The sequence below is a fragment of the Penicillium macrosclerotiorum genome (genome assembly GCF_028827735.1).
Source record: "Penicillium macrosclerotiorum strain IBT 26536 chromosome Unknown utg000009l_segment0_segment0, whole genome shotgun sequence".
Taxonomy (NCBI): domain Eukaryota; kingdom Fungi; phylum Ascomycota; class Eurotiomycetes; order Eurotiales; family Aspergillaceae; genus Penicillium; species Penicillium macrosclerotiorum.
This window is the reverse complement of record NW_026643088.1, coordinates 588,957-615,798: the sequence shown is the minus strand read 5'-3', so window position 1 is coordinate 615,798 and position 26,842 is coordinate 588,957. Positions and strand designations below refer to the sequence as shown.

Below are 26,842 nucleotides of genomic sequence, written 5' to 3'. Positions count from 1 at the left end.
ATGAACTAGAGTTGCGACTAACGATATGTGGACCCCTTGGACAGGGTCTTCTGTTTGACTCGTACACAGATCCGATAGTATTGCAAGCATTCAAGACCGTCTGATCAAGATTGAAGAAGATATCTCACGCCTGACTCAACCCTCTGGACAAAGCATTAAGAGTGTGTCTGGCAGCAACGAGAGCTCAAGTGCTCCTTCCATGGATGAAGAAGACCATGATGATAATAATGACGACGATAAAAGTAATCTCAACCTGATTCCAACCACATTTCGCAGAAGGTCCACTTCAATTGGCGGGGATCAAGGACCAGATTCCCTCTTGGTACTCTGCGAGTGGTTTCGAGAGCTAGTCTTCTCGCATGAAAGTAAATACAACAATTCGGTTCATGTTGACTCTTTGCAGGAGTTACTACATGACTTGTGCATTAACGTGCAGACCTTGGACGCTCCATTTCTCAGCCAATCCGACCAGAGCCTTATTCAACTTCCTCCAAAACAGTTTGTTCTGTGGTTTCAAGAACATTTCTTCCAGAATGCGGATCACATCACCGATATATTTGTCAAGTCCAGTTATCTCCTGGCCTTGGAAGATCTGTACGGGCGAGAAGAATCTCTGGACAGCTCCGATGAGTCGTGGGCAGTCTGCTTTCAAACAATCGTCCTCCTTTCTCTAGGACCAGACCTCCTCAGTCCTAGCAGCCACCCACTGATTGCACCTGAATTCTTGCTTTCATACCACTCCATGGTGCAGCAGTGGCTGAACAAAACTCAAAACGTTCTGGTGCCAAGATTGATCAATATACAGGTTCTGATTCTCTTGGTAAGTGACTGATTATTCCTATTATCAGCTCTTGCCACTCTGCCACGGATATCATCACTCAATTCTGTCTTCTCCAAATAGAGTGTCGCAGCTCGTCAGCACTTTCCTCTAGGATTTGCGGAGACCATGCTTTCACAGGCTTGCGTTCTGGCCAAAACCATGGGTCTGCACCATGTCTCTTCGTATCCGCAGCAAGACGGCGATCAAGATCCGGAAATTCAGGAACGGTTGAAAGTGTTCCGCTCCTTGTATGTGCAAGACAAGGACTTTGCACTTCTCCGGGGATCGGTCTGTTGGCTCCCCTAGCTTTGACTGTAATGTTTTAAGCTGTGAAGAATTTAGTTGGACTCCCTGGGCCTGCACTATCCAGCTAGCCCGTCTGCAAGAGGAAGTCTACAATCTCTCCAATATAGATCCTTCAGTCCATAAGCGGCTATTGCCAGAGGTGATGCACAAGCTGAACAAATTTACTTCCGGCAACAAGCTTCTGAATAATGACACGAAGAGCTCGGCCGATTTGATAACATTAATGCGCTTTTTGTCGACTCTATTGATTGCTCTCGGCAGGAGCACGAATGTGCAAGATATGTGTCAGACAACCGAGCATGCCCGGGCATGTTGCCTGGTGCTCTTGACAGCCATCAGCGTTGGTCACCAAGCGACAGAGATACGTTTTCACCACCTTCTTTCATCTTATTGCAAACGCCAAGGTATGCCTTTATGGAGCAAGGATTATGACGCGCGCAACCACCACTCATCGCTTTCAACACCGTCGAGCCAAACCCATCACATAAGAGCCTATGACCTGATAGAAGCGTTCCCTCCTTTTGCTTTCTTTAAACTGGCTGGTAACATCATCTGGCCCGTTGGCCCTCCAGATAATGTCCAGACGGAAGACTTGAGCATCTTAAAACATGTTTGCTTCTGCTTCGAGGAACATGCTATGAAGACAAAGGCCAACAATCGGATACAGAAGCTGGCATACATATTCCGAATGGTTGTGAAAGTGGTCAATATTGATACATACCCCCAAAGATCTGAGCTTCAGTGCAGAGGAAGAAATACGGACTATGACAGCCCCATGCAAGAATTGGGCTCGAGTCTCCCTCCATCGCGGATAGAGAGTATATTTCCGGATCACGGATTTGGAGATAAAAGTCTTGCTTTAGAATCCGCTGGACTATCGATTGATCAAACTTTTGATCATTGTATGCCTGAGCTCGATCATATACTCAGGGATTCGCAAACTATGAGTAAGTTCATGCAGCGCATTCTAGCTTGATGACGATATTGCAAGATATGCGCTAACAGGGCAGATGACTTAGTAGATAAGCTCCTAACAACTAGAGCAGATGCCTCGTTTGAATTCATGTCTTAGAGAGGATATGGGATATATAGACTTCAAATATCACGTTCCATTTCTGATTCGCTCTCCGTAGAACAACAGCTTCTTGTCAATTTGCATAGCTCAATCCTATCCCCCTTTTCAATTGCCCCCTCGGAACTCGGAAGCCGAAATATTATAATACAAGGAGCTTCGCTGTATAATCGAAAAGATCCGAATAACGAATGTCCGAAAACTCCGGACGCCCAGGCTCTGACTATTCCATATAGGGAGTTTACTCAAGGATTCAAAATTATAGCATGAATCCTTGGTGTAAACCAACCATTTATAGTCCGGAGGGTTTTTGGATAGGTGATTTTTCTCGTCCATACCTCATCTCATGAGCTGCCTACATTCTGTTCTTACTTGCCATCAGACATACAAGCGCTACCTCAATCTCCCGTGCTGGCAACCATGGCCAACCCAAATAACAAATCTGCGCTGCATCAAGCACAGAGTGTCAGCTCTCGAAACCCTCCACTTTCTGGTGGTGAGATGATGATGATCTCCTCCGCCACTGCTCCAGGGCATGATCATCAACACCCTCCTTCTCAACGCTACCGAGCTTCCGAGGTACGGTTCAACAAATTCACGATCTTCTGCGGGCCCTTCGCGCAGACGCTCTTCTTCCTCTTCTTGCCTGCGTCCCTCAACTTCCCCCCGCTTAGCCCCTCGACCTCGCCCGAGAACCTGGTGAATCACTACCGAAAGCACGAAACGGGACTCCGCGGGGCTAGCGCCCTGATGAGTCTAACCGCCGTGTTCTGGCCCATCTTCGTCGCCGGCGTAAATCGGCAGCTGGCGCGCATCCCGGGGGTCAACCCGATTGTACTCTATACGCAGATCGCCGGTGGCAGCCTCTGCGTGATCTCCATGATGTGCCCGTCCTTCCTGTTCGCGGCGACCGTCTACCGGCTCGACCGGGACCCCGTGCTGACGCAGTTGCTGAGCGACTTGTCCTGGCTCACCTTCACCATGGCCTGGCCCCCCTTCATCGCCCAGGATCTCGCCATCTCCTGGGCCATCCTGTCGGATCGCCGGCCGAAACCCCTCTTTCCCCGGTGGTTGGCCTACACCACGACCGGGCTCACGATCGGGCTATACCCGGCACTCGGCGTACACTGTGTGCATTCAGGGGTGCTAGCGTGGAATGGGGCGTTGACCTTTTGGGTGGGCATGGCCTGTGCATTCTTTCAGATGAATCTGTTGGTGTTTTACTTGATGCGTGCTGCGGGGACTGTAGATGATCAGGAGAAGGAGGAGCAGCAGTCCGGTTGTGAAGATTTAGGATCATGAAATATTTTTGGCCTGCTCGAATCTCTGGGAGAGAGCAACTTCCAGAGATTGGAGGGTTGGGATGTGGATAGAGTTGGTTAAATAGGGGCCGGCACAAAAGATTATGAACAATAAATTCAGATAGAGTTAAGATAACTCTGGCTATGTGAATCAACCGCCTGCCTGTTTGTTTGCAAGTTCTGAATACCTGATCGAAGAATATATATCTACTTGTCTCAAATATGTACTCCTGTTATAGGATAAGGAGAATTGAGATCTACTGGAGACAGACGGAAATGGACGACGACTGGTCATAACACTAACCAAGATCCTGGAACCTGCCTTTTATCAAATTCTTTAAACACCATCGTTTCCTCCACGAAAAGAGTAATACAGATGGGCAACTACAAACCGGTAAAGCATTTAACGAACCCTAGCCCCAAATATTTGAATCCCCCAAATAACCCCAAAAGCAGCCCCAACAATCGCCGCTTGAACCCCGAAGGAAACGGCGTATCCATCCCTCCGGCCCCACGCTTGCTGAAAATACCCTATCGAGAACCCCGTCAGACATCGCCCGAAATTGGCCCACGTAGAGATCTCCACCGATGCGTTGGGGTAACAGTCCAAGAGATAGGCCACCACGGCAACGGAGACCAACATCGTCCCGCACTGATACATCCCCCAGCCGAACACGATGCCCACCCAGTGGAGATGCCGTTGCAGCGTGTACCCTACCAGGATCAGGCCGGGGACCATGAGCGCTGCCCCGAGGTACGCGGTCCACAGTCTTGCCTCGGGCGTGAAGAGCCCCCGGTGCCGGTTCACGTAGAGGCTGGCGATCGCGTCGTTGAGTTTATGGCCGATGGCCTCCCCAAGGAAGACGGCGACGATCGGCGTGAAGTACATGAAGCCGATGGCCCGGGAACTCATCCCGTACCCGCCTTCGGAGATGGATGTCTCCAGAAGGAGGGCCGAGGTCTGATTTATCCCGATGCCCCACATGAAGATCACACTGTACGTGATGAGCGTAATCGGGATCAACGGTTTGGAGATCAAGACCCCAAAAAGTCTGCCGTAGGATCCGAGCACACTGTAGAAATAGCCCAGATGACGATCTTGATGATGATGGATCTCGAGCTGCCAGAGACCCACAACGCGGGAAAGTCGACTTCTCCACCCCGGCTTGCGTATGGGCTGCTGCTGCTGCTGCTGCTGCTCTTGTTGTTCTTGCCGAGCAGCAGGTTCAAATGAGCGGCGATTCCAGTATGTTTCATCCCCGAAGACAACGATTGAGGCTAAGACGAGGCTGTAAACAGCGAAGACAACCCAATACACGGGCCGCCATTCTTGTAGGCCAGAGACCATGAAGTAGCCGAGGAGCGGTGACACAAACGGCGAGCACAGGAAAATCGTGTACCAGACTCCAATCTTTCGCGCGCGTTCGTGAAAGAAGAATAAGTCATCAATGAATGCCAGGCCGGCCGTGGCTCCGGTTCCCTGACTCAACGCCTGCAGGACGCGCAGCGGATAATACGTGGAGATTCCCGGTGTCAGGGCACAGCCAAGGGTGAACAACAGGCCCAGTACGGTGCTCCAGAAGAGCACCGGGATGCGACCCCAGCTGTTCAACAATGGCATCCAGAGGAGGGAAGATACCCCCAACATGATAAGGGCAAGATTGTTGGGATAGTTGGCCCCATCGGATGATATCTTCCACTCTTCGGCTTGAAGTATGATGCAAGCCACACTCTCTGAGACCATGAAGTCGGCGGCAAACCCGGAGAATGCTGCACAGAGCAAGATGGCATGTTTCTTAAAAGAGGTCCAGTTGAGAGGGTCGTCAGGGCTGTCTGAGGGCTGTGGTATAAGAATGATCTAACACTCAAGAAACACATCAATCGTAATTCGGATGACCCTCTTTTCAAAATATGATCAACACTAACCCGATGATCCTTGGTAAATTTCACCTCATCGAGCTGGTTTTCCGATTCTAGATCTGATGGAGGCACCAGGAGAACAGCTGTGCTCGCATGCGTAGACTGCCACCAATAATTAGAGCAATCCTACTACCCAATGTCCACCAGGGATAAAGACCTCCCACCTTTGACATGTTGAGCTCTCTACGTCCGAACCCTTCAGCGGAGACTCTGAAATAGAGTCGTTTGTCATATAAAGGCCAAGAAGCTCGGAAATTCCTAGCGCAATGATTGCGTGGACGACTTAAAGAAGTGTGGCGGGTACTCCCACTGCCTGGTCAACACAGCATCGGATTTATGGCGCTCCGTTAAGAAGAAACCCGGCAGCTACATGCAAATCTAGTCACTGCTCATACATAGCCCTGAATACCAAGAATTCGGGGCTCGGATCTCTTTCTTGCTCTACCTTGGGGTATATTCGGCGCCCGGTCACCGAAAAGAACTGAATCCTTGAGTTTCGGCCAGGAACCTTCCAGGTCATATGGAATTCCGTCCGATGAATACTGACTAATAAGATACTCTTGAAAAAACTGGATCAATGGTGCTTTTGTAGATTATTGGCAGTTTCCCTTTATCGGTCTACCATGGCCTGGAAACTCGCAAGGTGTCCCATTGCTATCTACAAAAGCCCCTTGCTACAGTTTCCACCCCACCTCTTAGCACATGAGATGCTTTAGAGAATAGTATATCAAGCCAAACCCCAGCCTTGGTGTTTGCCTCTGGATATCTCAAAGACAAAATCACAGTCACCTCTGTCAGTGGGTGCAAGCCATATTTTCACCATGGATGGCGCTTGCTAGATACTAACTCGCAACCAATCGAATTGATTTGCAGCCATGTCTGGGGAGCGGTGGTTGAAACCCGGCGTGAGCTACCAAGGATGGGATATTTCCCTATTTAAGAAAATATTGAGCAAGGTGATTCGGTATGTTGCCGGTGTCGCCTGTCTGTGATATATCCATTATTTTAAGGAGAAAGGGGGGTTGAAGTATGGGTAAGTGAGGACAAGGACTTACTTGCTCTAATGTATATCATACCTATCAAGTTGTATGAAATAATGATAGTCCGGCACCATCTACTATACTGTAAATCAAAGGAGTGGACCTAAAGGTAGGCCAACGGTGCGATTCGGACCTTAATCCTAGACTGGCTGACTACAACCAGGAAAGAGACGGATGTACGTTATCGCCGGCATTTATCGGCGTTTAGGAATAGGCGACTGGCTTGGTTACCTTGGTGGCTGGCAGCGACTTTTTCGGCAACCGAATTCCGACATCTCTAGTGAACTAACAATAGAATTGCTGTTAGTTACAGGATGCATGGTCCATGTGCGTGGTCTGATCTATCGACGTTCCGACGGGCCACATCCCGATCGTGCGGGAAACATGACAGACATAGATTAAAATGAGATAGGTGTATAAAGCTGAAAGTTCAAGATCATGAACTAATTTTGCTATAAAAACCAACATCCCAGTAACCATGGCTATCTTATTGATCGGTGGCACCGGAAAAACCGCCCGACGTCTGGCACGTCTGCTGCAGGAGGCCCAAATCTCGATATTGATCGCCTCGCGCCGTGCAGAAGAAAGCGGAGCCAGCTCTCCCGGCACTGATGTCGTCCGGTTCGACTGGCTGGACCCTTCGACGTATGAGAATCCGTTCAAGAATGCCCGCATCACGGCGGCTTACATCATGAATCCTATCGTGGAGAACCCGGATATCTCCATGAAAGCATGGATCGACTATGCCATTCAGAATCACGGTCTCCGGAGATTTGTTTTGGTGGCAGGAACCACAGCATCCCCGGGATCACCCGGCGTTGGGGGCGTGTGGCAGCATTTCCTGGATACCGGGGTCGACTACTGCGTGCTGCGTCCGACCTGGTTCATGGAGAATCTGACCGATGGACCCGCGTGCCGGACCATCAAGACCGAAGGCAAGATCTATTCCGCCACCGGGGACGCGCAATTCCCTTTTGTAAGCGCGGAGGATATCGCGGCGGTGGCGCTTCGTGCCCTCACAGATCCCCGTTCCCATAACTGTGATTATAAACTGCTTGGCCGGGAGCTGTTGACTTACGATCAGGTTATTATCCCTCCTTTCCCTCGTCCGCTTTTGTTTCTTTCCTCTGTACCAGTGTGTTTGCTCATTATGATATGTTTCTAACGGTTTCGCTTCAATGAACAGGTCGCGGCGAAGCTGAGCCAAGCTCTTGGTCGGCGGGTTGAACATGTGAAACTTACCGCAGATGAGCGAGTGCAGGCTTTCCTCAAAGCTGGGCTATCGGATTACTACGCGAATTTCCTGGTAAATGTCGAGACTAAGAAGGAGGACTTGGGAAGATTCCTACATGAAGATGCCATTCGGAAGGTGACGGGGAAGACGCCTAAGACTTTTGATGAGTTCATTCAAGAGAATAAGGCAATATGGGAGGAGGCTCAACGACTCTGAAAATAGAACTAGAACCCCTAATAACATATCTTAGATATCAATGTGAGGATTACGATCTCAATTTTCTGCTAGCAAAGTAAAGGTCCCTTGCTAAACTTCTTATGGGTACGGATCGTGGTAAGGAAGAGGAAACCTCAGTCGGATGTGACTTTGTGCTTTGTGACTTCCTGCCGAAAGCTCTCTTGTAGTCCCGGACTATTATCTACGGGTACTGTGTAATTCTTAAGCTATCGAGCCTCAATATGACACTCGACGACGTCAGGAGCTTTGGAGGAGATTCATAAATTCAGCACACGAAGGAGGAAAGCTACGATTGCATACAGAGATATATTCTAGACTGCTCCCGAACGTTGAAAGGTAAATCTATTGAGCTAGGGAGGCTCAAAGCCAGATCTGACAGAGCAGAAGATGTCAATAGGATCCTCAACCAAACACCAAAACACCACTCAATGCAGGAACTCTCAGCAGGGCAACCGGAATTCAAATATCAAAGAGAGTTGAAAGGTTGATTTCTATCTGTCTAGAAAGCAGAGACTATATCTGTAGCGACCGTACCCAATATCATCTCCGCCAATTAAAACATTCCTGAGTTGGTAGATTCCCTATTACTCTATTTAGCGCTGACCCATATTCTGCCATTTATAACGCTAGGTCACTCGCTTGTTGATGGACGATTTATCTCAAGAGCATCATCAAACGCAAGCTGTATAGCCACCCCGATACCAGCAAGTGTTCCTAGCCAGTAAGTCAGCCTGTTAATCGTGCCTTGTGTTAGACCGGGAAATGAACTAACCAGATGACATAGCAACAGCTACCTTTTCGCTGAGGTTGACGTATCACCGGCGACAAAGCATCCCTGAAGACTCGTTTCACCCAACATTCCTTTAGTGACAACATGGCCATATGTAGGGGAATGAGTCTCAATTTTCAAGCTCGAAATCAAGTTTTCCGCCCGATTGACCGATGGCGGGGTGCTCAGGATCATTCGAACAACTTCCCCGGCCCCATTCTTGAAGTGAATAAGAATTTCATCGCCGTTCGGGGTCTCAGTGAATGATTGAATTTCTCGATCATCAAATGTGGCTCCGCGTGCGCTGGCCGTATTGAAGATTTGTTGTAGTTCCACGTCCTTAGGTGCGGCCTGTCCGTTGGTGAATACCGTGACGCCGTCTTCCGCAAGCTGGAAGCTCATCAGCAAGGTGGTCAAGTCATCGTGATTTTCAAGACCCAAAATTCCAACACGACCCCCTTTCCTGTCATAGCCGTCGCAAAACAGACAATGTACGCTATATATACAAGTCAATTCCATGTTTAATCCCGAGCATATTGATCACTCACATTCCCCGGCCCCAGAGCTCCTTATACCCCGGGATATTTGGTAGAATATCCTTCGTTCCAGACGCTATAATCAACTTGCTCCCCGACCAAGTCAGTCCCTTGCGATTAATAACCTGAAAGATCGATTTCGGGCCGTCAGTGTGGACGCTCGCCGCGCTGATCTCGGTATCGACAAACGCGATTGAACCGTATTTCTGCATGATTTGCTCCATCGCAGTTGCGCGGAGACCTCTGGCTTCTGGCCATCGCTGCCGAGAACATTGTGCATTCTTACAGCTGGCTCGTTACGGTATTCCTGCGAGTCAAACAGAACGGCGGAGCGGCATGCTCGTCCTAGAGCCAACGCGGCGGACAAACCTGCGGGTCCGCCTCCAATGATCAGGGCGTCGGAGATGTGTTCAGCTGTCATATTTTTTGCCGTCAAGTAGTGTGTCAGGTTATTTAACTATGGAATCAGATAATGGAGAACACACTAAACGACGGATTAGTGCCTTTTTAAGCCCCTGATGTTTGTATGTGGACTACAATCTAAGTCTCCGATTGGTATAACTGGGCAGAAAAGCCCGAATTCCCGCTCATAGCATTGAGGGGTCCATGCGGACAAGAACATGCCTTTGAAAGGCTTCAAAATCCTTCCTTCTAAGGCTTAAAGGCCAATTTTGTAATTCCTCGAACAACATCCCAGCCACTTCATCGATGCTGACCAAGTGGAATGTGGGCTAGGTAATCGCCTAGTGCATAGTGCAGCAAATTGCGGGCAAAGTAATTGTGTAGGTATTGAAGCCTTTCGCCACCTTTTTCAATGCACAATGTCGTGTTGACGATGAACTCGTCAACGAAGCAGCGAGCTGGGGACCTGTCGGGCAAGATATGGTCTGGATCAATCTCCCGTAGATCACAACTAAGAAATGGCTTCGAAAACTTCCTTGTGGTTATTAAATGTCCGAATTATAAGTTATTTATGTAGTTAAATGGTTAACTGAAAGTCTCCTATTGGTCGTCATTGGGTGGGTTCCGAATCCCTGTAGTACACGGAGACTTTTCGGAGAATTCTGGAAAATGGTTCATGGATTGTCTAGCAAGTTCTGGCTACCTAACAAGAAGAGTCTCGAGGGAAGAGGCTTACAGCGACATTGTGGTGTATCCCCACAGACACGCTATCCCAATTGCTCGTGTTCTCTGGAATTTCAAACCCATCCCCAGAGTCGTCCAACAGGCGACTCACGTGACCGGGACATTTTGACTACCGGATCTCCGACGCCGTATCAGTTCCGACTACCAAAAATTGCCATGAACCCATTCACAAGAAGAGACGCCACGGGACGACGGGTTCGGTCATCGTGTGAGATCTGCAGTACTATTAGCTTACTTTAATGTCGTACTAGCAGAATCTGACCTTTTCCTAGGAGCTAAAAAAGTCCGCTGCAGCAGGGAACGTCCAACTTGTTCAGCATGCCAACTTAGCAACCAGCGATGTTCCTACTCAATGGCAATGCCTCTAGGCAGGCCAAAGAGGTCGCTATCGCGTTCCAGGATAGATCCTCCTATTGTAAAACCTCAGCCCTCTGTACGGGCTGCTGATCGTACTTTTCCTGCGCACCAGGCGCCCGGACTTAATGCTGCCTCTGCTCCAGTTCCGACTTTGAACCCCACGGGTTCTTTGCTTGAGAATTCGCTCCGCTCCGAGCCTGTTGTTTTAGCCGCTCCATCGTTATTGGACACAGGGGAGTGTATAAAGTAGGAATGCATTCCACCATCGTGCAGAAGCAGGACGAGCCGTTAAGTTGCTTAGTATCAATGACCAGCCAAGCAACGCACGCAGCATCTCACATAATCCAGCTCCTGAACCATGTGCCCGCCTCTCGATACTATACCTCCTCCTAGAGCGCCTCCGGTCATTTCAGCACCTCATCATCCTCGGTGACATGGTTGCTTTACGCGAATGTTTACAATCGGCACGGGACACCCTAGTCTGCCCGCACTGCCCGCAGCGGTACCTCACCGCGATTCAGAATGTCTCAATTCTCGGCGCTCTATGTCTATGTATCGCAGAATGCTATTCGCGCATCCTGCATGGCCTTGAGGTCGAGGACCAACGTGCTTTGCGTGCCAGTGAACAAAAACAGATTGAAATGATGAGCCCAGTCTTCGCTTCAGCACCAGATATTAATTACAATAATAGCAATGCCACGGCATCATTTCAAATAGAAATGACACCGGAGGAGTGGAAGGCGTTTATGCGGGGCACAGTGAAAGCCGAGATATTTGGAGTTCATGGGGCTCGAGAACGATGTTTTTGGTCCTTCCTTGCGGATTTCGAGGACCGCCAGAAGCGGTGGCATGAGATGCCCCCTGCGCCGGATGCAGGGCCAGCGTGGAATATATGTGCGGGGGTGGGGATGCCGTGGTGTCTTATCACCGTTAATGAGGTTAGGAAGATGTTGAGGAATTTAGGGTTGTAGCTCGGAATCTCAATATCCTGGTCATATCTTTTAATTTTGCGTCAATCACCGCAGATTTTAGGCTAAGAAGAATTTACGGCGAGGTCCAGCACGCCTGGCTACTGAAAAAATGCATTTGTGGCCAGTAGGAGACTACTTTCCATTTTCCAGCATAGTAACACGGGTCAGAGTCACATTCCCCGGCGCTTGAGATCATCAAACCTATAGGAGTCTATCTCTGTGTATAAGGCTCAATCCACCCGTTTAACCGGGCCATAAGGACCTCGCAATAACACAACTTTTGAGTATGCCGAAGAGGACGCCAACCGCGGGCGTCATTGGAATTTTTTTGGCAAAGTTGTTCGCCTGAATTTGAGGGATGGAGATGAAGATGCGTCATTGGCATACCTCCCTTCGTGGATAGGTAATCATTTTACTCTCTAAACCATGAACCTACTCGGATCATACTAGGGTAGAATTAGGGTATTTATCTTATGTTTGGGAAGAAAATGCGGAGCCTGAGTAGAGTTGAACTTACATTTCAGGAATATACTAGAGTTTATAGCTATCGTACAGTAATTGTCTCTGAATTTAGCATTTTGCTCTTTAGCATGTCTCCACGATCAATCTTCTGTGATAGGGGCTCTTCTTGTAGAGGTGTAAATAGGGCCTAAAACTTATCCTATAGGAATACAACAATCTCTTCATCAGAAATGCCGGGTTTCTCAGATAGGTGATTGCAGAGGGCTTTATTCGATCGTCAGAGATTTTAAAGTTCCTTTTCGTCCTTCTCGGCGTTGTGGTACGTATATGCTTCCAAATTCGGCTTGTTTAGCCTGTTCAGTCATTTCAGATATAATGGAAAAGTCGCTGTCTATAATACCATGAATGAGATTAAGCTTTGAAGGCGAAATTCTTGGAGCCATGTTATGTGGACTAATAAGAGTAAGCAGGAAGCCGCTGTGCTACAAGCTGGTGACTGACATTAACGAAAGGAAGAGAGGAGCGAGGAGATAGCAGTGTCTCCGCCCATCCACCCCGCTTCCGCGTTGTGGGTGTGCCACGCACAGATTCAACATGTTGCCTATTACCCTATTAGGCGGGTTCGGTTTCCTCGAATCATCTTTCGAAGATCAACAGCCATTCGACGAACCCCCTCACAAGATTTCTAGTTAGACTATTGAGAGACTTGCTTGCAGTCTAGTATAGCCTAGTATTAGTCCTTTTCACAGCTTCATCATTTTCCTCAATACAGCCCTCTCATGTTCGTTCCAGCTCGCTTTTCTTCTAAAACCAGTTTACGGTCTTTCTTATACCCCAAGATCTTATTCATCTTATAAATTATCATCACTCTAAATTATAATACACTTATTGTGTCAGAATCTTGGAACAGGTCGAGGCTGAGCTATCTTTTCGTACTCTTCCATGAATTGTAAGAGAGTCTCCTCCTTGTCTGCCCTCGCTACTAGACATAGACCGAACGGCCGGCTCTTATAGCGAAGTTGCCCTATGGGAACTGTGGCGATAGGATATCCTGATACTATTAGCAATAGTCAGGAAGATAGATTGAAGTGGTAGTTATGTTATTACCTGCAGCAGCAGCATGGACACACAAAGAAGAGTCACCAGGTGCTGCAAGAATGTTGATCCTTTCCTTGTTGAAAACGTCATCTAGAATTTCTCTCGCGGTGGCACGAAGATCCTGCTTTAGTTTTCTATTTCTGTCTTTCGTTCAATGGCATTCATTGCTCCTTTCATATCATTTTGCTCGGTAAATGTTGTATTATATTAGTTACTTCTTGATAGTAGGATTACACAATATCTGTTTACCTACGAGCTGGAAGAGCCTTTTCGCTGTTTTCTTTATTAAACTTGATAATGTCTGCAAGGCTTGTAACAGAGCATTCATGAAACAAGCGAATGAATTTAGGAATACAGATATTCCCAAAGTCTCACTCTAGAAACGGTTAGCTATCCCAACTTCCTCTAAGACCACTCCAACCTACATACATGCGATTGGTAGTATTGTAGCCGGTAGGACCGAGGGATCCTTGCAGTAAACTGGGTATCTTAGAGAATAGCGTTCGCTTCGTAGATTAGCAACCATCTCTTCGTACTCGTCTACCTAGAATCAACTATTAGAGTCCGAACAGTTGGAGTCCAAATTTTTTGATGAGATAATATCGACGAACCATTTGCTCTGCGGTGCCCTCAAACTGTTTACAAAACTCTGCCAACATATTCCAAAGCTTAGGGTCTAGGAAGCCTATCGAAAGACCTTCCCACGAATGGGATTTTTCAAAGAGACGACCGAGCAGAGTCTCGGAAAGAACGCGCACGTCAGCTGCTGATTTTGCCATAGGACCTGGACTATCAAAGAACTCCGTCATGGTATATAACCCAGTAGTATCTTGGGTACCGATTGTAGGCTTAAGTGCATATAGACCCGCACGTATTGACGGAGTAACTATAGAACCTATAGTTTCAGTCGCCATACTAAGAGGATTAAACCCAGCGGCTGCGGCGACCGCAGAACCAGTAGATGATCCCCCAGGCGCCTATTGAGTATTAGTAGAATAAAAGAAATCCTCAATTCTATCTACAAATTACTCACAGAATGTCCCAGAATTGTCTCATTATCATCTATTTTCCCAACATATGGTGATAAAGTCTGACCTCCATAAGCAGACTAACCCGGCATCATCATAGTCATCTTCATACCAGCAAACTCCTAGGATAATAATAAATTTAGTCAACTCCTAGAAAACCAAGAAATCCAATATCTACTAACAGTCATATTGGCTTTTCCCAAGATAATTAAACCAGCATCAATCAATCGTTGAGTAATAGCTCCGTTTTTTAGCACCTTAGCGCCATCAAACACATATGACCCAGCTGTTGTACTCATGCCGAGATTAGACGCTGTCATGAAATTATCTTTCAAGATAATTGGAACTCCATGGAACGGGCTCCGAATTTTTTCATTACGGCGCTCTTCATCCCGAGTTTTAGCGATTTCGAGGACATGATCTCGCGGAGCTGGTGAGATCAAGGCATTGAGGACGGGCTCATAGCAATCGATTTGTGCTAGATACTCTGCCACAATTTGAGCGCTCGTAAATTTTTCCTGTTTGAGTAGTTGCTGTAGTTCAATTGCGTTGGTTGTGAGGACGTTCAAGGTCATTATTCTCGTGTTGAAATTTCGTAATTCTATGAGGAGCTATGGAATGGATTCCAAGTTAGGGTGTTTTTAGTAAGTAGATTTCACGCTACCTTAGGTCGAACACGTGCTGGTCTAATTAACCCCTCAAAACTCAGAATCCTGTTGCCTGGTCTCTTGGTATCTATTTTTGTGATCTAAGAGTGGTTGAAGATGCCAAAATAACAACTTTGAGATTCCAGCCTTAAAGCTAACCAAAAGCGATCGCTCATCCTTTGTCATGAATGATATTTTATTATAACCTAGTCCAAAGCCCTTACACTAACTGAAACTACCTTTCCACAGTATCAAAGACTGAATACGAATTCACCCAGTTGACCAGCTTCGAGTAGTTTCGACACTTTTGCGGCGATTCCCTGCTCTTACTAAATAATATGGGTCACATCACTCTGACATGCAAAAACTATTCTCAACGTCTCAATACAGTGGTCTACATGATGCCGACAAGTCTTTTCTCCGCCACTCAAAGAGAGAAGTTCGCTATAGTCGCAGTAGTCTCGATAGATAACCTACCTTAAGAGATTTTGCCGGACTCACTATTAGGGCGGCTCTCTCAAGATCCACCTTACGGCGACTCACCAGGCAATGAATTTGATGCGCCCCCTTTAGAAGACCACCAACACCTGCATCTGGCCCTGAGCCTACTGACCTGAAATCCCTCGTCAATGAAGATTTGTTCAGTCCTGCAAGCAATTCTAAGGGCATAGTGAAAGCACCAACTTCTCAAATAAGCTTTGTCTCATCAATTGGATAGATATTCCGGGTGTTTACACGCACAATCCCATAATGCTTCCATTCTTTCTCTGACGTAGCGATGGGGTAGCCGCTATACTCATCATGCTGGAATTTATCACTTAATGTCACCCATTCAAAGTCGACAGGCTAAAGTGCTGGGCCTATTGATGTCGTCAGTTGTGAGAAGGCTGACCCCCAAGGAGGAGAGACAAACTTAGAGCTGACCACCGCCGCACATATTCATAATCCGATCATTTGTGATGATAGCTTAAGAGAGAGAAAATGATCGAGGCAACGAGGCAAAAAGATGACATAGAGAGATGAGATATCTTATACAATATGCTTTTGTTCTGTGTATCCCTTTGGCCATTGATTAACGGTGACAACGGGCATGAAGAGCTGAAAATCAATCCGCTGAATCTGTCGTTGCTGATGGGGGCGATCTGCTGTATTGAAGCCGTTTGAGAAAGCGAGTGAGACCTAGGTCCCACATTGAAGCTTGTGGAGTTGTATAGATCAGAAACGCGGTCAAAGTAAGCAGAATAATATCCTGATAGTGGGGAGAGGAAATTAAAACCGATCAAGTTGGAAACGAGAAAAAGGGTTGCTATTTTATTTTAACAAACATTTCGGAATATCTCAGTTTGGGCACATGCGGGCGTACCATGCCCCACACACCAACTAGTTGATCCTCCACCATCACGGTAGTCCTGGTAACTAATGACTTTAAATTTGACTGATGCAGCGGGGAACGTCAAGTTGGAGCGACTCGGCCCCGCTCAACCCGGCTCATGGTTAAACCCAGCTCCCACAAACTCCCTCCAAATCTATATACCCTCGATTTTCTATACTCTATACTCCACGACCCCAGCTTTGAAATACCTCCCACAACCAGGCCTACGATAGCTAGAAACCCGCTTTTTTCTAATAACTACGACGCCTACCGAAGGCAAATATCGGTTATTCATGGTAAAGAACTCCAAGGGATTCCGTCTTACATGCGACTAGGGATGGTCTCGGTATCCTACCCCTCTTACCCTGCGCGACCTGTCACATTTCTGGTGTGATTCCTAAGCGAATCTGGTGTATTTAGTCTAAGATCCGAGATTCTATCCTCTGAATCTTTCCAAGATTCAGTCTGTTCAATACAGGACCCACTAGTATCTCATACCTTATTCATTGTAGATTCCTTACCTAACTGACAGCCTACGACGCTGACAAGTAGTACTCTTATACTTCCTACTTAGTCGACAGCCTTCCTACCATGAATAGTAGATAAATCCATATAAAGATAGTTAACCGAAACGAAAAATAATATCTTGGCAGCGCTGGAGGCAGATTATATTGCTGAAATTCCGAGTTAATACAACTTCAAACATCTAGAAACACTCGCTGTCGAACGGCACTTGCTTCTCTCCGCTTATTTTACCTGGCGTTATGCCCAGAGAGCTCGCAGGTTACACTGTGGAGAAGCCCTCCTTTACCCTAGCCAGGATCCTTTTCAAATTACTTTCAATGGGACTTTCTGTCAATATATTAGGATACGGTATAGGCTAGGAAAGGCGGGTCCCAATGGAAGATGGTGCTCAATATGGCGATTACTGAGTGAACTGAACTATCTAAGTGTGTGGGCGGGGAAATGTTGAATATCCCCTGCCTCGCTGTCTAGCGTGTTACGGCGCTGTATTCCGAGTCTACCCGGGATACCATACAAAATATGTAGGGAATCGAGTATCCCTATAATAGCCTGACGCACATGGGGATATGTGGGTCTCTCCCGTATTATGCAGTCTTCCTTCTCGACACTTTCTACTAAGGTAAATAAGAAAAAATTCTCCTGTAAGTTTATATAATAAGCCTTACAAACAAAAGATAAAGTATTATGCGAATGGGACGCAACAGCATCTAATCATGAATACTGATGGTCATTGGCCTTGATTCTCTTATCGGTTTCGATCTGCCCATGGGAAATAAAGCCTCAGAAATATTTCGTTTCCAATATGGATCCATAATCTTGCCATTTAAATTATCAAACAATGTAACTTGACACGATGATTCTTTGCACAATCCAATCAACCGCGTAGCACATACGGTTCCAAGTGACGTGCTGATATACATTCTCGGAATCACGTGCGTACGGCCCAAGATCGGGTGACACCAGCCGATTGGCGGCGGCCAGCACCGCCCTGAAAAATCTCCCTGGTCAACAGACGATCCCGCAATTGCCAGGCCATGAAATGAGCTAGGCTCTTTTGCATTCAATCTCGGGTCCGTGTTAAACTTCCTTGCTTCAGGATCGCAGCTGGTCGGCATGAGCGCAGCACTCCGCGTGCCGCTGCGGGCCTTGGTCAAGCCCGCCACGGTTATCGGACAAACATCCATAGCCTCGACCTCCGGCGCCGCATTCCAACACGCTAGAAAATCACAACTGCGCACGTCACTTACTTCGTGCAGATACAATAATCAGTCATGGAGTCGCCAGCAGGCTGAAACCAGCTTGATTATTGCCTCTCGAAACCGGTACTACTCCACGAGTACCTCGCCACTTCTTTCCACTGAACCTCAAAGCCAGTCAATTCACGAGACGGGAAGAAAGATTAGCTCAAAGCCGTTGTCGCGGAGAGCAATTAAATATCTCATCGTCTTGGGCGCACTTGCTGTGGGTGCATTGGCATTCTCTGACAATGTGAAGCACGTCTATGGAGCGGCGAAGAGAAGCGGTCGCGTTGTCGGTACTCTCGCCGTCTGTATAAATGAGTGAGTCGGCATAGGATGTCCCTTGAACCCCAATGTATTTGTTTTCTATCGCGAAATACTAATTAGTGGATTTACAATAGTTATCGTGTCACCCTCAAGCAAGAAGCCTCCACTCCCGAAGATCGTGATGCCCTCATCCGTGCATGCCACAAACGCTGTGCAGAGCGCACGCTGCGTGTATTAGAGAAGAATGGATCAATTTTCATCAAGCTTGGACAACACCTCAGCAGCATGGGTTATCTACTCCCTGTTGAATGGACCACAACTTTCGTTCCGCTCCAAGACAAATGCCCTGTTTCGTCAATCGAGTCGATTGCCGAGATGTTCGTCAGCGATACTGGCCAGACCATCGATGAACTTTTCAGCTCTTTCGAGCCACTTCCTACCGGTGCCGCTTCGTTGGCGCAGGTGCACATTGCCACATTGAAGGAAACCGGCCAAAAGGTCGCCGTTAAGGTCCAGCACCCTGCTTTAGCCGAGTGGGTTCCGTTGGATCTTGCTTTGACTCGCTTTACTTTCTCCATGCTCAAGCGCTTTTTCCCGGAATACGATCTGGAATGGTTATCTAGGGAAATGGACCTGTCTCTTCCCATAGAGTTGGACTTCCGTATGGAGGCTCAGAATGCCACCCTTGCAAGCGAGTACTTCAAGAAGCACTCCGATGCTCCATTGGTGATTCCTGAAGGTAAAAAAACCTCTTCTGGATCATAAATAATAATATGATTTGCTAACTATCCTGGAGTCATGTGGTCCCAAAAGCGCATTCTCGTCATGGAGTTCATCGCGGGTCGACGCCCTGACGACCTTGAATTTCTGGACGCAAACAACATCGACCGCGACGAAGTCTCTGCTGCCTTTGCGCATATTTTTAATGAGATGATCTTCGGCGATGACGCTCCGCTTCACTGTGATCCGCATGGTGGCAACATTGCCATTCGTCCCAACCCCAGCCGTCAACACCCGAACTTCGATATTATCTTATACGACCACGGCCTTTACCGCAACATTGACCGCGACCTGCGCCGCAACTACGCCAAACTTTGGCTCGCCGTCATTGATGCCGATGTCCCCCGCATGCGCGAGTACGCGTATAGGGTGGCTGGCGTGACTGACGAGCAGTTCCCCCTTTTCGCCAGTGCCATCACCGGCCGTGACTACAGCGTATTGACCAAGAAGAATGTTGTCTCTGCGCGCACTGCGGAGGAAAAACAGGAGATTTCTGGTGCTTTGGGCGAGGGCATGTTGCAGCAGTTGGTCGAGTTGCTTGGCCAGGTTCCCCGAATTATTTTGCTGATCCTCAAAACGAACGATCTCAGTATGTTCCACTTGACATTTTTGTTGCCTTGTTTCATGATTATTCTAACAACTCAACAGCTCGCAGTCTAGATGAAAACCTCCACACTCGCCAAGGCCCGATGCGCACATTCCTGATCCTTGCACGATACGCCACCCGTACCGTCTTTCAGGAACATATGGAATGCATTAGAGAGTCCGGTGGTATCTTCCACTACTCGAACTTTTTCCGGTTTCTCTCGGCTTGGGCCGGGTTCCTGCGTGTCGAGGTGAAGTTGTCCATCTATGAGACCGTGCTGTCGCTAAAGAGCCGGTTTGGTCTACGAACAGGCTAAGCTTGTAGCCTTCACGCGTCGTGAAAATGTATTGTGTTTGTAAATATCCCTCGGTCTTTTTCGATTTGGTTTTAGGGTACGGATTATCTTGACTGGTCTATCTGTGCATAAGCGACGGTGTTTCAAAGTTTTTCTCTTCTTCCCAGCCCTTGAGACCCAGGCGAATCTCAATGGTAAGGGCTTTTTGTTATTATAGCCTTTTCTTCGTCTGCTACTGTTTCAAATACGAGCCGGGCAGTATGTACAGATAGATTTGGTGATAGACTATTAAACGATATAGATGATTTCATTTACTGCGCCGATCTCATTTGTTTTCATCAAAAGCTTCTATAAAATATACAAGCTTACGAACACTTCGGGCATTCTGGTTTCATCCTTTGATTAGAAACTATCGCGGCACCACGCTTTTTAAGAACAGAAAGTAGATCAAGGATCCCAGACCGAGGCGCCATCACAGAAAAAAAGAAAAAAAAAGTGAACAACACGAGAGAACTAAAAGGAAAAAATCTGTACAGCAAACAAATGTGGCAAATTTGTTTGGATCCTCCAATATCATCCCAGGGCGAGTAAATCATTCTCAGCGGCCTGATGAATCAACACCAATCTCATCCTTCAGCTCTGCATTCCGGATGCTCATTGAATAAAAAACGACCTCGATCAAACGATTGTGCGCAGTGACAACGTTCTCAGGATGACTAAAACTCGTAAATGAATGTTGAATTTCGAAGGCTAGCCCGAAATTATATCTTTTCTTGTGAGATATGAATTTAGAGGGCAGCAGGGCTGCCGGTCGCAGCCTGGTCAATCTCAACCTTGACGTTGGGGATAGACGCGCCGGTGCCGGACAGGTTGGTTGCTTGGGTCTTGGGGTTCTTGGTGTAGTAGTCGGAGATGGCGGACTTGATGGCATCCTCGGCGAGCATGGAGCAATGAACTGTGAGAACAAGGTCAGCATGTCGGTTCAACATCACATAGAAAGTCCAGAAAAACATACGCTTAACAGGGGGCAGACACAGCTCCTTGGCCACATCGGTGTTCTTGATCTTGCCAGCCTCATCCAGGGTCATACCGCGGACAAGCTCAGTGAGATAGCTTGACGAAGCGATAGCACTGCCACAGCCGAAAGTCTTGAAAACAACGTCATCGATACGACCGGAGTCCTTGTTCACGCGGATCTGGAGCTTCATGACATCGCCGCAAGCGGGAGCACCGACCAGGCCGGTACCGACATCCTGATCGCCCTTCTTGAAAGATCCAACGTTCCGTGGGTTGTTGTAGTGGTCAAGAACTTTCTCATGGTAGCCTCTCCGCTGAGCAGGAGCAGGGGCAAGGCGTTGAACGGGCTGGATGGACTGCAAGCCGGAGAGGGGTGCGAAGGTACGGGGCGCCACAGCGCCGACGCGGGGGGCGACGGTGACGAGACGCTTGAACATGGTGAAAGTTTTGGGTATCTGAATGTATCTGACGCTTTCAAAGTGATGAGAGGGGTAAGATAGTGAGGTGGTGGTGGATGGCGAAAACAGATCTGATACGGAAAAGAGGAGATGATGAATTCATTGCTAAATAATCTGATTCTTACATAAGCGCCTAGGCCCGTTGGGGAACTGCGACGTCGGAACCGCCGGCCATCGGAGCTGACTCAGCACCCTGTTCCCGGTTCGTGCCAGTGATCTGTGGGGTTTATTTTGTCTGAAGGACATTCAACTCGGTCTTTGCTAGAGAGGGGTAACAATCGGTGATATCAGAATACAAAAGAGTCCAGTGGCAAGTCTCCGTAACCAGTGATGTTGCCCGCGGTGGCTCCGCGGTGGAATCTTGCGAGATTCTTGTTTCCCGAAGGATGGCCGTGGGCCAATTATAACGCGATAATAACAAATGGTGGAGAATCACCTCTAAGGCAGTGATGAACGCTCCCGGCACAAAATGATATAATGGCTGGGTTAGTCTCACATAATACACCGAAAAGAACTCGAAGGATCCTCCTTATCACGGCCAAGAATGATATTCTCATGGACGCCCATACCTCCGGACCGAGGGAAGACTCGGGGATAAGGGACTAACGAACTCATTCGGCAAATTCCGTTAAGCTCCGATAGCTTCATAGACGAATACCCCGGCACTAAGGCCGACATCCGATCAAATGACCGGGATGCTTGTCGAGAGTCCGAGATCGTGCAGGAGAACGGGATAAAATGTCGTTGGTTTTGCCGGTCGCGTCTGCACCAGCGATCTAATTTAACAAAGCAAACAAATTACTGTCGATCCAGTGTAATGTCACTGTTATCGAGTTCAAAGTCATGCCATGCATCATTGTAGTCCTCATCTTGATCTGCGACTAGAGACTAGCGCATACCTCGTTTTTTTGTGAACAGTGGGACTGTGATCATAGGTCTAGCACACGCTATGAAAGAGTAAAACCCACGTGCGAATTTCTATGGAATCTTTACTCTAAGATCATGTAACACGTAGTTTATTAGGCCGAGACTGCTACACAGTCCAGAAGTTTGATATTTTGTCTGCGATATTCGTAGCATGTTCTTGAACACTTTGAGTAGCAGGGGCAGTCCGAATCCGATTAACTTGATGACAAACCCTATTCAGGCCTGAAAATGTTGGCACCAGTTTCCAATCTGATGCTACTTTCGACCTCATCCTCAAACGATGGGACCGCACTTTCCGTAGCCTCCCAGTATCTATGGACTCTGCTTTTCCGACCCAAGTATTTTATGCGAGGGCCTTTCGAGTTATCGAAGGCCGCATCGAAGGCCGCATCAGCACCTCGGGAGAACATATTGAACACTTAACAACGATCCCAAGGTATCAGAATTTCAACTTTTCTTATCCCTGGAGATGAAGGCTCACGGTTGTGCTTCTTTGATATAGTTTCAAAGATCAAATACAATGCCACAAAACAATAAACCAAATCCGAGGACCCTAGGTCGGTCCTCAGGGGTAAGTCGAATTTTTATCTCCCATTGTGGAAGAAACAGCAGCCATTGTGATCTACCGTTGCCAAGCCTCTGGCTGTGTATACGTATATAATCACATAAAATATTATTCCATAGACTGACCGCTATCAAGTCCATCAATGCTCCTATCGCGGCCTTCACAATGGCTGTAATTCTCTGCTCCTACTGTTTCAGCTCTATCCACACTGCAAGACGTGAGGCACAGGGACAGCCAGCAGGACATCCGAGCTCTCACCAACGAGGATTATCAGAAGATAGGAATTCGTTATGGATCCAGCGGGCCCTTGAGGAGAGTCGGTCTGAGGGTGAGAAAGGAAGGAAGTCAGATAGGTGATTTTAAACTCAATAAAAAGTTCAGGTTGATATTCCATATTCTTGATGGATGCACAGCATATAAAGACAACATCAAGCAATAAAGACAGATCGATTTCACTGTCCTTAATATATAGACATTCTAAGACCAGCAGAATATAGGGAAAATTGAAGTAGTATGGTAAGAGGGAAAAGCGCTTCAACTTCATCATCAATCAGAATTTTCAGTGTATGAATGATCATACCCAGGAGTTCAAGTGTATAACAGCCTGGTTCAATATTCAAAGAAAGGATCATCATATGAATCACGAAGTGAAGCGGTCCAGGGACCAGAGATGCTGCGAGGATGAGCAAGAGGTAAAGGAAGAGTTCAAAACAAGACGAGCCACAGAGATGCTTTGTATGCTCCGTTGGGGATTTCTACAGGCTGAACAGTGAACAAACGTGGAAAAGTGTTCAATCCGTTCTGTGTGAAATGGTATCTGTGGGCGATATTAATTAATGGTGACTTTCCGACCGTCCAGAAGGGAAATATTCTACACTGAAGTCATCAGTGTTATCAATTAGATCCAATAGCAACCGAAGGTACCATATGAGATTCAGTCATTAAGATTCTCACGAGTTTGGAGTTGGAAGGAACTGTGTAAAAGGAAAGGAAACGGGAAGGGAAGAAATTTGTGCTTAACACACACAGTCACATGACTAGCTATCTTTGTTTATCTTGTTTGGCAAGACTCCACTCGGCCGGGCAGTGAGACCCAGGGTGGCTCCTCACATACAATAAATTGGGAATACAGCCAATATCTCCATTAAGAGACCGTAGATAATCGATGTTAGTGAGGCACATATCACAGTCATATTATTTAGGATAAAATCATGAACATGCAAAACTTCTGAGCTTACGGAATGAGACAAATCACCGCAATAGAGGTCATGGTATAGCTAAAACCTCGCTCATCCATAAGCTAGTCCTGTCGATTTTCCCATCAGGGCTGCTTTACCCTTCAGCTATCTTGCATCTACCATTTTCAACACTAAAATCTACATTTCAGCTTTAAACCTCGGAGTATGAGGCCATTGTTGAAAAAAGTGATTCAGTAGCTACTAACGAAATCTTTTATTACCCTGGAGGAGCCTCGGTGGGCCGCGCGTGGAACAACATAATAGCATGCCAATGTCCATCAGCTACTTGTGGACTTTACTTCTCCGTATTGTCAAATGTCAGTGTTTGGAGAACTGGTATAATCTTAGGAGTCACTCGCAATCTTTTCTCCTCTGAGTCACCTCGCAACTGCTCGATACAAAAGGGGCTACCAAGCCTGAAGTTATTGAGGCATACGACCATTATCACAAGGCAATTTGGTAGAACGGTGGAGTTTTCACCTGCAGGCGATTTCAGAATGAACTAAATTGGCATAGACTGATTTATGGGGAGAATAAATAGTGCAAAACGGGCGAACTGGTGATGTATGTACAGTATCAGAAATGCGGCAGCCATGCGAAATGGAATAGTTGAATGAAAAAAAAACGCTTAGAAATCACAGAGATCTTCCGATGTACGGAGTACAAAAGTAAATACATGAAGAACCCCTGGCATGTGATCAAGGTATAGGCCGCGGAGACTTCACATGTAAGAGCCTCCCACCAAGACTGCCATCTATACCGAAAATTCGAGGACCAAAAGCAATATTTTTGGAAATGCAAAGGGCATAGGAAGACCCATTCGCTAAAGCGCATCAGCTGGACAGTACTGGTCACGGTTCCAAGTCTATACAAGTCGAGGAGGAAAGAGAGGAGTTGAGAGGAAACTCAGATGGTTATGCACGGTACTTAAGTGCAAAGTAGGGGTTGGGTGGGGCTGGAAACGAAAGTCAAGTGTGTCTAATCTGTTCCGACAGGTCATGGTTGTCAGATCATGCCAGACGCTTCTGCATCCTGACTTTCTGCCAAGCGCAGCTTTATCTCGCCTTCATGCTGGTAGCTGTGAATAAGCTTCCGCAGATACTCATAAGTAAGCATTGTAGTCATGGCAGCCGGGACAGCCCGGAATAGGTTGGTGCCGATGCCGGAATAGAACGCACGCCAGCCCTCCTCTCGGAGGATTGTCTGGCACGTGCGGATCATGCCGTTGTAACGGGGGCGATTGGGCATTCCATCCGATGATGAGACCATGGGTGGTCGCCCGCGGTCATGCGGATGATTTAATCCTCCACGGAAAGAAATTTCCTCCGGCGACGACGCCGGGATTGTGCGTTGCTGTGTTTGTAGTCGGGTGCGTAGCACCTCGTGGGGGTATGTGACAGTGCTAGCCACGATCTTGCTGAGGAAAGTGGCAAAGGTGATACCAATCCAGTGGGAGCTACCAGTATCGGGATGTTCTCCAATGCCGTAGCCGGTGAAGGCCATCTTGAGGTATTCGTAAAGAGGAAATTGGATAGCGACATGGGTCAACCCCAGAAGAGCGGGCGTCAGGCCGGAATAGAAGGAGCGAATGCCTTCAATCTGATACATCTTTCGGGCAGCATCCCATGTGCCGGAATACTGCCATGGGGCGCGGACTCCTTCATTATTTTGCTTAAGACTCTGCGACATTAGTCTTGTCTTGATGACCCAAATAGGATTGGTCACGATCGTGGAGCAAGCGCCAGCCGTAACAGAAGCATAGCCACGGGACAACCACCAGCTGTCTGTAGTTTAATTTAGTATGACTCAATCACCTTTGTCCAAATGAAAGCAAGGGATTACCAACCTGTCTGCTCATAGAAGTATTCCCGGGATCTGTCGTACACAGCAAGGTAAACCGCCCAAGTGGGGAGATACCCCATCAACATCGGACCAAGACCTTGATATAGGCCGCGAATACCATCGTTTCGGAAGATCACTCTTCCAGTTCCCAGCATTCCTCGATATAGCGCTTTCGAATCCACCGGCTGTCCTCCCCGTCGGGCAAAGCCGCCTTGGGCCTGCAGCTTGGTTTTGATAACATCGAGGGGGCAAGTCACAATACCAGAAGCAACGCCTGCACTCGCACCACAGAAGGGAGCGATGTAGAAGTTCGGAATTTTGGTTGACAGGATCTCCAAACGAGTGACAAGATCGGAACTCGGCGACGCATCGGTAATAGGCACGTGGGGGGCGGATGGGGAGACATTATCTACATGAAAGCTCTGCGGTTGCTCTGTGGATGTGGTAGCAGCCGTGGAGCTGCTTTGGCCGTCGGAGCGCATCGTGGGAATAGCAGGCACTCACGCTTGTCTATCCGTCTTGATCACCGAGGGCTCCCGGATCCGAGCATATCGGGTGCTCGATCCGGAACCCAAGAAGTCGATATTGACAGCCGCAGGAAATATGGTCGGATAAAAAGAGAGCAGTCAAAACCGTCGGTTGAAGAAGAAATGTAAGGCGAAGATGAGGGAGGTTGAGGGAGGAGAGTTTTCTGGAAGCCGATGGTTACCGAACCGGACTGGGGTGAATGCGATGCCCTATGATCTTGCAGCACGGACAACGGGCGGAGTGGGGTGTTTCCGGACAAG

At 47.7% G+C, this 26,842-nt stretch overlaps 9 protein-coding genes across 9 annotated transcripts; 4 read left to right on the top strand and 5 right to left on the bottom strand.

The window, feature by feature from the left end:
• Positions 1-199: 199 nt before the first annotated feature.
• On the top strand, positions 200-1,126 carry N7462_009398 (fungal specific transcription factor domain-containing protein; the record flags this gene model as incomplete). The annotated part of the gene is made up of 2 exons (XM_057081112.1): positions 200-820; positions 902-1,126. The coding sequence occupies 2 exons, from the start codon at positions 200-202 to the stop codon at positions 1,124-1,126; spliced, it is 846 nt and encodes a 281-aa protein (XP_056929949.1).
• A 1,492-nt stretch (positions 1,127-2,618) lies between these two features.
• N7462_009397 (uncharacterized protein) lies at positions 2,619-3,500 on the top strand (the record flags this gene model as incomplete). Its single annotated transcript, XM_057081111.1, has 1 exon — positions 2,619-3,500. The coding sequence occupies one exon, from the start codon at positions 2,619-2,621 to the stop codon at positions 3,498-3,500; it is 882 nt and encodes a 293-aa protein (XP_056929948.1).
• A 402-nt stretch (positions 3,501-3,902) lies between these two features.
• Positions 3,903-5,592, bottom strand: N7462_009396 (putative MFS transporter; the record flags this gene model as incomplete). Its single annotated transcript, XM_057081110.1, has 3 exons — positions 3,903-5,357; positions 5,426-5,521; positions 5,584-5,592. The coding sequence occupies 3 exons, from the start codon at positions 5,590-5,592 to the stop codon at positions 3,903-3,905; spliced, it is 1,560 nt and encodes a 519-aa protein (XP_056929947.1).
• Positions 5,593-6,937: 1,345 nt separating this feature from the next.
• On the top strand, positions 6,938-7,909 carry N7462_009395 (uncharacterized protein; the record flags this gene model as incomplete). Its single annotated transcript, XM_057081109.1, has 2 exons — positions 6,938-7,594; positions 7,646-7,909. The coding sequence occupies 2 exons, from the start codon at positions 6,938-6,940 to the stop codon at positions 7,907-7,909; spliced, it is 921 nt and encodes a 306-aa protein (XP_056929946.1).
• Positions 7,910-8,720: 811 nt separating this feature from the next.
• Positions 8,721-9,459, bottom strand: N7462_009394 (uncharacterized protein; the record flags this gene model as incomplete). Its single annotated transcript, XM_057081108.1, has 2 exons — positions 8,721-9,195; positions 9,248-9,459. The coding sequence occupies 2 exons, from the start codon at positions 9,457-9,459 to the stop codon at positions 8,721-8,723; spliced, it is 687 nt and encodes a 228-aa protein (XP_056929945.1).
• Positions 9,460-13,064: 3,605 nt separating this feature from the next.
• On the bottom strand, positions 13,065-14,908 carry N7462_009393 (amidase signature enzyme; the record flags this gene model as incomplete). Its single annotated transcript, XM_057081107.1, has 6 exons — positions 13,065-13,228; positions 13,699-13,813; positions 13,881-14,246; positions 14,303-14,331; positions 14,383-14,419; positions 14,480-14,908. Coding segments are annotated over 6 exons (1,140 nt in total), but the record flags the coding sequence as incomplete, so codon positions are not given.
• A 3,046-nt stretch (positions 14,909-17,954) lies between these two features.
• N7462_009392 (ABC1 kinase family protein) lies at positions 17,955-20,028 on the top strand (the record flags this gene model as incomplete). The annotated part of the gene is made up of 4 exons (XM_057081106.1): positions 17,955-18,400; positions 18,481-19,085; positions 19,143-19,715; positions 19,775-20,028. The coding sequence occupies 4 exons, from the start codon at positions 17,955-17,957 to the stop codon at positions 20,026-20,028; spliced, it is 1,878 nt and encodes a 625-aa protein (XP_056929943.1).
• A 767-nt stretch (positions 20,029-20,795) lies between these two features.
• Positions 20,796-21,461, bottom strand: N7462_009391 (iron-sulfur cluster assembly scaffold protein; the record flags this gene model as incomplete). The annotated part of the gene is made up of 2 exons (XM_057081105.1): positions 20,796-20,962; positions 21,023-21,461. 2 exons carry the CDS (start codon positions 21,459-21,461, stop codon positions 20,796-20,798), a joined length of 606 nt encoding a protein of 201 aa, XP_056929942.1.
• Positions 21,462-25,217: 3,756 nt separating this feature from the next.
• N7462_009390 (uncharacterized protein) lies at positions 25,218-26,536 on the bottom strand (the record flags this gene model as incomplete). The annotated part of the gene is made up of 2 exons (XM_057081104.1): positions 25,218-25,996; positions 26,059-26,536. The coding sequence occupies 2 exons, from the start codon at positions 26,534-26,536 to the stop codon at positions 25,218-25,220; spliced, it is 1,257 nt and encodes a 418-aa protein (XP_056929941.1).
• Between the last annotated feature and the right edge of the window lie 306 nt (positions 26,537-26,842).